Here is a 9934-nt window from a genome sequence, read left to right on the forward strand (position 1 = left end):
CTTGATGGGAGACGGGCAAGTTTAGTATTCATTCCTTAATGAGTCTGTCTCCTTTTTTTGGAGTTTTATATTTAGCTAACCTGACCAAAGGTATTGGTGCGCTTTACATGAGGATCAGTTAATAATACACAAGGTCATATTCATTTTTTGTAGCCACAGGGAGGTTACTTTTTCTGCCCAGAAACACAAGATTTTGAACCCAGGCTGAGATTGAGCCTGGTTCCCCAGTTCCAAAGTCTGCAGCTTTCGCCATTGCGCAACACACACTCCCATCTCACCCCTCCTCACAAAGCAAAAAGGTGAGTTAAGAGGACTGCAGGGATGGGATTTGTAAACAATTCTGCGGCACACAGAAAAAAGACAGAGCAGCTGTTCATCATCTAAAGACTGCTGTATCTGCAGTAGACAGCAGGGCTGGCACTGCCTGTCCTGGGTCTGTCCTTCTGTGTAGATTGTTTCTTGATTTATTTTTATTTTGCTCTGCTTGAACATGAGAAGAAAGAAACATTAAGCATCGGATTTTTACTGCTTCTGAAACCTAAATGCGGCCTGAATCTCTGAACATTGTCATGTCCTCCAGGAAATTATAATTCATCCACGATCCAGGGCATGTTTCCTCTCTCTCCGATTTGAATTGTTAATTCCAAGCTACGAAAAACAGGCACAAGCAGCAATAGTGTCTGTGTGCCTGTCAACAAGTGGGAGTAAAAGATGGAACTGAAAAGAAGAAACAATGGAGTATGATAGAAATAGAAATAGAGAATGCATGAGAAGACAAGCAAATATGAATGTAACCCAAAAGAAAGTGTATGAGAAGAGTGAGGACTAAGGAGAACAAAGAAGAGAAATACAGTTAGAGGAGTTGCCATGGATGTGTTTGTGTGGCTAGTGTCTCATGTTCAGGCATTTTACACCTTAGACATTTGCAGGCCTTTCATGGCACATATTATGTGTCCCAGTAACAGATGAACAGCGTGTTATGTTCAGAGTGGTCTACGGTCAGGTATTCTGTGGCACAGTGACAATTAGACAAGCAAAGGCACTGTAGTGCATGCTCTCTCCGTGTAAGGTGCAACCACAGAACATCTATACATATTCCACATAGATTTTGCCATATTCCTAACACAAAGAAATGGTATGACTACGCCTTTCTTTCTTGGACTGTTGACTGCCTTATTTTGTCTCACAGGTATTTGAGATAAATATTTTGATAGTAAGTCTAAATCCTGTCCCTGGTTCCAAGATACTTGATTTTTTTGGCCTGCATATAAATCCAGATGTTCGATATTTTTTCTGTGGCACTTTTTCACATTAGCATAGTTCCTCTTGTTGCACTTTTTTGTGTCTAGAAGTGATGTGTAGTTTTTTTACATATGAAAAACGAAGGATAGTCCAGACTCTTATATGATTGTTTTTTGTTCCAGAAGAGTGATATGTATGTACAGTGCCTATGATTGAAATATTTGCCACTTTTGCGAGCTATCAGTCTCAACATTATCTAAGCCTAAAATGTTTAGGTCAATATTATTGGGAAAATGCGCTATAAAATGGACCACATGTGAGGTATTAAGTCCTTTTTTTCTGGCAATACATTTTAATTTTGCGTTTGTCATAATTTTCACTAAAGGGCCAGGGAGAGAGCTGAGGCAGAAACACATAATTTTATGACACTCTGAGTCAGGGGGCATGTTAACAATGGCCACCCACAAATAGGGCCCGATTCACAGAACTAACTTAAGACAAAATCCTAAATGTACTACCATTTTGGTATTCACAGAAGGCACTTACTCATTTCGGTTTTCACAGAGGTTAGGAGTCTTAACTTTAGGACTCCTAAATGCCTTCTGTGAATACCGAAAGTCTTAAAGTTAGGATTTTTCTCAGTTTAGGAGTAGTGAAGTTAGGACTCCTAACTTTAGGACTCCTAAACTGAGAACAATCCAAACTTTAAGACTTTCGGTATTCACAGAAGGCATTTAGGAGTCCTAAAGTTAGGACTCCTAACTTCTGTGACTACGAAATGAGTAAGTGCCCTCTTTGAATACCAAAATGAGTAAGTGCCTTCTGTAAATACCAAAATGGTGGTAAGTTTAGGATTTTGTCTTAAGTTAGTTCTGTGAATCGGGCCCACAGTCCGTGGACTTACGATCAAAGCAGTCACAACCGTGTAAAGACTTCATCCATCGCTATTAACCTCCCACCCATCAGTCATTGATGACAGCTCAGACAACGTGCTTATAGTTGCTTTGTTCGATACGCCATGAAAGAAAAAGTGCACCCTCAGTCGGAACAGTGTGCTTCTGCATACCTTGGAGTTTGAAGTGGACTCCAGGAAGCAAAGCCGGTTGCCGAATCCCTCCGCGGCGAGGCATAGCTTCTGCTGCTCTTTGTGGATGGTGGCCGTGCACTGCAGGACCACCTCATCATCCTGAAGAAAGGGGGAGACAAAAAAAGGTAGACTTTAACTTTCTGAAATGCAGGTCTATATATTATCATGAAAAAGAGTCCCAAGTCTCGCCCACCATAAGATATTTACATACATGGGTGAAATTAAGGAAACAGGCAATCTGAGAATGAATTCACAGTTATGTTTAGATGTATTTTGTCAAGGAGGCACTATTACATTTTTGCAGCTTAACACACATGGTAGATGTGCTCTAAATATTACGGTTCAAACGGTCCAGCGAAGGAGACAGTATGTAGTCCATCTGTAAGGTGGTTTAGAATTTGCACCCTCACCTTAGGGAATTAGAATGGTGAGGTGGGGTTTTAATGCCGTCCAGGGGTGTGGCAGTCACATTTTGGAACCGACTGGCGGCAGGGATGGCCTGGTTCCATGCAGAGGAGGTGTGTGTACCCTAGTCCAGTGCAAGATAGAGCTGCAAGGACCAAATTGCTGGAATTAACACCACTCCAGAAACTTTTTGAGGGTGCAGCGGAGATTCTAGAAGTGCAGCGCACTCCGGGGGGCGCACTAAACACCCTTTCTCCACTCAATGTACAGTGGAGACACCAGTATACCATGAGAAAGTGGAAAAAAAGAATGTCACTTTTTCAGGCTGTACCAGCTGCTCCACAGAGCGGCTGAGCGCACGCATGCGCTCCCAGCCAACACTGAATTATGAGCCCTATAGACAATGTTTTCTATGAGTAGGTGTGTTTTTCTACAGGTTTAGGCGTAACGTACATCATAATATCCAGGCTTGGTTTGCAAAGACTTTTCTTTGGATAGGTGTGTCTTATTCCTTGCTTAGGTGAGACTTACTCATGAATTTCCAGCAGTAAGACTTGCTTACTCACTTTTCTTATGTATTAACATGTCTTACTCCCACCTCTGAAACACTCAGACAATATCCTGTGAATTAGGTCTGATCCTTCAGCTTCAACTGATGCCTCTGCCTGTATAAAGACTACCTATAGAAAAAGATTTGTGATTATATATCTGGCAGAACAGGAATCTGCACTAAATGTAAATGAATGTTTCATTCTCATACACAATAACATACACTTGTGAGAAGATACACATTACCAGTGATCATTGTTGCAATAACAAGCAGCTACCCAACTAAAAAATCAGTCCATCCTATTAGCAAATCTCTTGCAAATTCCAGCTACCAATAACACGAAAATTACGTGAGACACTGGACGCTTCTAGTAGAGCAAGGGTTGGGCAGCCATGCCGCAGATCATCTCATGCACCAGGCGATGATCATATGCTCTTCTCCGCACTAGTGCCTCCAAATTGCACAAGAAGAGTTAAGCGCATTGGTCAATACCACTAGTAGGAGTGGGAGGATTTTTCACAAATGCAGTACTGCACTTGTACAAATTACGTTAATCAAACAGCGTGTGATATCAGATTGGCCTATGTTCGTTGAGCAATCTTGCTAAAGGGTCAAGAGATGAATTTACTGTTGGTCTAAGGATCAAAAGTATGCTGAATTAACCAAATGATAACTGTAGACCTCGTGGGTAACCCAGATCACTTCTTAAAAAGCTACAAAAAGCAACCTGTTATTACATCTTCCATTCAACCCAACTGGCCCTTGTTTGATGATCATCAGCTGTCCTCCTTCTCTCACCCACAAGGTAAGGTCTCACCCACTAATGATTTCATCTAAAGTCTCACTGTTGATGGGAACAGACAGGTCCTGATTCATACGGGTATTTGTAGTGCAGTTTATCTTCACCAATAAATCCATTTGCAAAGGCGAAATCCTAATTCTAATTCTTTGCATTAGGAATGGTGGAATTGTATCATTTGGCAGGGGATTTGCACAGAAATTCTGCCAGTATGAGAACATTTCCATATTTGCGGATTTAGGATTAATGCAAATTTCTAGGGATTCCAAAGATGTCCAAAATGTGGAAGGCTTTCACGAATCCAGAAGCTGGTGTATATTTATGTACATGTTTTGGGTACTTAGCCACCATAAAATGCTACCCAATTTAGTCACTCTAATAGTAAACATACGTTAATTTCCAGGGTGGGGATCGGGGAAGCAATAGCCTTACATTCAAAGGGTTTGTAGGTGAATTAGGTCTTCCATGAGGAAAGAAGTTTTCCAATGGAGAAGTAAATACAAATGTTTAATGTACTAATGAATATTTGCTTCAGATGTGCATTTACTGAAATTCCACACACTTGCTTTTTATATGTGGGAGAATTCCAGAAAAAGTCTAAGAATTGTCCCAAACCTACGAGTAAATAATAATACAGGAGCACATTTTTTTTGTCCCCCTTTTCTGTTTGTTATTCAGGCTATCAGTTTGCATTGTAGTCCCTGTGAACAGGTCTGGACAGGCCTTTTATTCCACCGTGCATTTCCCAGATCGGCTCGAGCCCCTGGAGGCTGGTTATCAGGGCAGGAAGGTGGTCCTAGTACTTCAGTCACTTCCCCAGCTCTGGAAATTAACTGCAGCAGGCATGTGGAGGCTTCAAAAGAGAGAGAGAATGAGACAGGAGGGGAAGGTAGAGAGAAAGTGATCAGAGAGGGAGAAGAGAAAGGGAGCAGCAGGGGGTCACTCATGGTACTTCAATCACTTTCCCTGCTCCGGAAATTAACTGCAGCAGGCATGTGGAGGCTTCGAAAGAGAGAGAGAGAGAGAGAGATAGAGAGAGAGAGGGGGCAGGGAATGTAGAGAGAAAGTGATCAGAGAGGGAGAAGAGAAAGGCAACAGCAGGGAGGCGCTCATGGTATTTCAGTCACTTTCCCAGCTCCGGAAATTAACTGCAGCAGGCATGTGGAGGCTTCGAAAGAGAGAGAGAGAGGGGGAGAGAGAGAGAGGGGGCAGGGAATGTAGAGAGAAAGTGATCAGAGAGGGAGAAGAGAAAGGCAACAGCAGGGAGGCGCTCATGGTATTTCAGTCACTTTCCCAGCTCCGGAAATTAACTGCAGCAGGCATGTGGAGGCTTCAAAAGAGAGAGAGAGAGAGAGAGAGAGAGAGAGAGAGAGAATGAGAGGGGGCAGGCAATGTAGAGAGAAAGTGATCAGAGAGGGAGAAGAGAAAGAGAACAGCAGTGAGGCACTCATCTTACTTCAGTCACTTTCCCCAGCTCTGGAAATTACCTGCAGCAGGCTGGTGGGGGCTTCAAACGAGAGAGAGAATGAGACAGGAGGGGAAGGTAGAGAGAACGCGATCAAAGAGGGAGAAAAGACAGAGGACAGAAGGAGAGAGAGAGAGAGAATGGATGGATGGAAAGAGAGAGAATGCACAAGATGAGGGCAGCAGGATTGGTTTGAGCATTTTGCCAGGGCTGCTTTGGTTCCCCAGGCCAGCCCTCCCTGTGAACACTGCATTGCACTCTGAATGGACACTAACAAGGGTCCTGTGGAGCTGAGCAGCAGCAGAATGTACCTGCTAACTCTGTGATCATTAGCCAGCGTTCACAGTGCATTTTCCCAAAAACTTCATGTTCAGTGTTTAGAAAAAAGAACATCCACTGAGAATTATATTTTTCTTGGACATAAAGTTCATAAATTACTAATGAAGCTACACAGGGTAGACTACGACTCACTGTGAGATTAATTAACTACTCATAGCACCGCTATCCTGAGTACTACACCAGGCAATTCGAAAACGTTCACTGTTATTCTCGTATTTTTCTGTATTTGATGAGGCTCAATAAAAAAAAATAAAGAATATACGCAGTGTAGACTAATCAAACTGAAATAAAATATAATACTATTATAGCATTTTCTCTCAGTGCTCGCCCCACCTGGGCCCATATTACAGAAAGGACGCACTGCCCCTGTTTGTGCCATGATACACTTTTAAACAGGTGCTCTGGGTGCAAACAGGGACAGTGTGCTCTATTACAAATATTGCTTTGCCTTAGGCAATGCACTGGAAGAGTATGAGGCCTTCACCTATCTGGGCAGTGTCATAGACAAGCAGGGCGGCACAGGCACCAATGTCAAGGCAACAATGGGCAAAGCAAGGGCTGCCTTCATTCGGCTAAAAAAGATCTGGAGCTCCAAGGACCTAACTCTGCAAACCAAGATCAGGCTTTTTAACACCAACGTGAAATTGGTCCTTCTGTATGGAGCAGAAACTTGGAGGACAACAGTGACCACCACCAACAAAGTCCAGACCTTCATCAATGTCTACCTGAGGAAAATCCTCCAAATCCGCTGACCAAACACCACCAGCAACAACAACCTGCTCATGAAGAAAACATGTAAGGATGCTTGAGCTGGATCGGTCACATCCTCTGCGAGCCTGTATCAAAAACCACCAGGGAAGCCCTGACTTGGAACCCTAAGGGGAAAAAGAGAAGAGGAAGGCCAAGAAACACTTGGTGCCCGAAGCATTGAGGCTGACTCCAAGGAGTGGGGTTACACCTAGAGTCAGATTGAAAGAAAATCCCAGGACAGCGGTGGCTGGAGAGTCCTGGTTGATGGCCTATACCCCATGAGAGGTATTAGACCTAAGTACGGAAGTCAAGGCAGCTGTAAACCTGTGCCTGCCCTGCTGGCAGCACATTCAGTGAAATATGGAGTGGCTGTTTTCAATCCGCTCCGTCTTTCACAGTGCAGGCGGCACCTGCACTTTAAAGAGGGGTGAGAGATTCCCTTGCAGACAGGTTAAGTAAATGATTGCACCTGCCTGCAGGGAAATGTCTGCAGGGTCCATGGAACTTCCTTTTCACCCTCCAGAGGCCTGGCTTAAAGAGACATTTTGTGGCACACTGTGAGTCTGCCTCCTTATGGCCTATTTGCCTGTGAGCCAGGATCCATAATACTGCGTAGGTGCAGCAGCAAAGTTATTTCGTTATTTGCTTTGGACCACTCCCTCATGCAAGGGCTGTGCAAGCTATTGCGGTCTCTTCTTAATACCACAGTACTCCCGGGCACAAAAAGGGGGTCCACACCCCGGTTGCAACATTAGGGCACTATGTGTAATACAGCCCCTGGAAGATTTTTCACCATTTTCTTAATGCTGCAAATCACAGGTGTTACTAGTGCTGATATCAGTGGTAGACATTGTATCCACCTTGGGATGATGACAGGCTGATACTGCCCTGCCAGCCATGTTCGAAATTGGTAGGCTACACTTAGGCCTTTAAAGCAAGTATGTGATTCTTCAAAATCCACAGGCTCCTCTATAAAGCTGAGAAGTAGCACACTCTGTGCTGGGTAAGATAGCTCGGTGGGTAGAGTACATGGTGAAGAATTTGAATTACATTTGTAGGTTAAAACTATGAATGTTGATTGGGCTGACAATTCCTTTGAACCCTAAGGGGCTGATTCTGATGTTAGTCGGTACGCCTATGACCGACATGGTAGGTATACAGTCCAAATGCCCAATTATAATGTAGGCGGTCAGAGTGAAAATCAGCCGGTCTTTCAGACTGGCTTCTGATGGACAGAAGGAGCCTGTCCGACAGTCAGAAACCTTTCATAATCCCCTATGGTTGGCGATTCCGCTGTCAAGATTATGATGTTGTTTTCCGACAGGATTTTCATGTCGGCCTTTTCCAACATGAAAAGCCTACCGGAAAGCGACTTTGGGAGGCCCTAGCAGGGCCCTCATCCCTCAGTAGTCTCCGATTGGGGGCTGATGGGGCACCTATAATGCCACTTGTAGAGGCTCCAATTTCTCAATGGGAGATTTGCTGTGGTCAATTTCCAACTGCAGCACCAGCTCCCATAGAGAAATGGGAGCTTGCGACCCCACCATTTGCGGTCGCATTGTAATTGCGGTGTCGGGACCACTGACCGGAAGTCAGTCGGTCCCGAGACTGCATTGGTTATGTCCACCCGACATCGTATGATGATGCCCTATATTGTTAAGTAACGAGTACCATTGTGAGGTAATTGGAATTTTTATGGTCAATTGTGTCCCCTAACGTGTACCCCAACGGCTCCATGTACGAGTTTCAAGTACATGTAATTTCCCTCCACCACCGAATCTGGAGACGCAAATACATTTGCGTCCACCGTTAACATGTCCTCTATCAGATCCACCATGAATGGATTGATAATTTAGTTCCTAAGTATGCCGTGCCACCGTCTTTATATGGTGTACTTTCACGTTTTTCCTGGCTCTGCCGAGCTAGGCCCTGATTTTCTGTTTTCAAGTCATGTCTGCCTCTGCCTCTGAAAGCTGCAGCATGAAGATGCATCCCTGACCTCTGCCTTACTTCCTTGCAAGCGAGCGGTGCCCGGCTCGGCCTGGCCTGCCTGCCAAAAACAGTATTTTACCTTCAAGTTATCAGCGTAGCCAGCTCAGCTCCTCGAAAACACATTCCTGTCTAGTGATTTAGGTAAACATATCCCCGGCTGTAGAGCACAGAGCAAGTCTCCCTGTCTCCGTGCAAGTAATTTACAGTTCCCGTTACCAGAATAGGCCCATGGCCCAGCACGTAGACACGCAGACACCTATGCACGCACTAACATTCAGTATAGAGTGGCCTCTGCCCAAGAGACCTTTTACTCTAGATTAAACATCCTCCAAATACTAGATATCAGATATGTTATAGGGACAGGTCGATCTGACATGCCAGACTTCTGTCTCTTCTACTAGTGCTAAAAGTCAGACCCTTAGCTTCCTCCCGTTGCACGTCAATCACACGTCATATTAGCTGCGCACGCATCCAGGCCACAGGTTTCAGCTGACTCTGCAAGAATTCCCTAAGCATCCACCCACTTGTGACATTTTTTGTGACGTTTCTAAGTACACGCCTATGTGCACACCCTTGTTCACGCCTTTTTGCTACACACATGTGTTCTTATCATATACATTTCACTTGTCACGCCTACTGTATTCAATGCTATTGTGTCATTTTGCTATATATGTCATGTACTGTGAATAATTCGTTGACATCTTTCCTGACATCTTTCCTGCCATCATTGCATACCGAACCCTTGTATTGATGGAATAGATCTCCATGATTCGAGTCATCTTTTATGATTAAAGCCCTTATGACTCAGACACCACGGACTCTGCCTCTCATTTGATTGAGCTATTTTCCTTAATTTTCCGAAATTATCTGGCAAACTCGTATACGGTAAAATATTTACCACATAATTTGGCGCCCGAACAGGGACCCCTCCCCCACCCCACGCGCCGGCGATGCGTCGCAGGCTTTGGCCCCGACTACAGCTGTGACGGACCCCATGCGCATCTGCAGGGTTTTCCTGTATCTCCCTCAGGCCTACGGAGGTGACGGAGACTGCGGTCGACATCCAGACGAGGCGGTGAGGAGTGCGGAGGATCCCGACCTGAGCCCAGCCGAGAGAGCAGTGTCCGAGGTATCGAGAGGCCCACCAGTAGTGTCGAGGCGCATGCGTACTGCGCAGCAGCAGCAGTGACGTCGTATCGGTCCAGTCAGTCCAGTCGAGTTTCCGAGGCCTTCTGTTCTGTGCTTCTCGGTGAGTACCGTTGCTGGGGACGCATCAAGATGGGTGCATTGATTTGTGTCCGGTCA

The 9934-nt window shown here is 44.9% G+C and overlaps 1 protein-coding gene across 1 annotated transcript in view; it reads right to left on the reverse strand.

Annotated features, from left to right (window-relative positions):
- The window catches only part of RYR2 (ryanodine receptor 2), a 3481211-nt gene extending 3478113 nt beyond the window's left edge, over window positions 1-3098 (reverse strand). The window contains exons 1-2 of the mRNA XM_086925791.1: window positions 3066-3098; window positions 2309-2428 (exon numbers count right to left, since the gene is read on the reverse strand). Coding sequence (XP_086781917.1) covers window positions 2309-2428; window positions 3066-3098 — 153 coding nt within the window. The remainder of the gene's footprint in view (window positions 1-2308; window positions 2429-3065) is intronic.
- Between the last annotated feature and the right edge of the window lie 6836 nt (window positions 3099-9934).

This window comes from Lissotriton vulgaris, chromosome 6 (assembly GCF_964263255.1).
Source record: "Lissotriton vulgaris chromosome 6, aLisVul1.2, whole genome shotgun sequence".
Lineage (NCBI taxonomy): Eukaryota > Metazoa > Chordata > Amphibia > Caudata > Salamandridae > Lissotriton > Lissotriton vulgaris.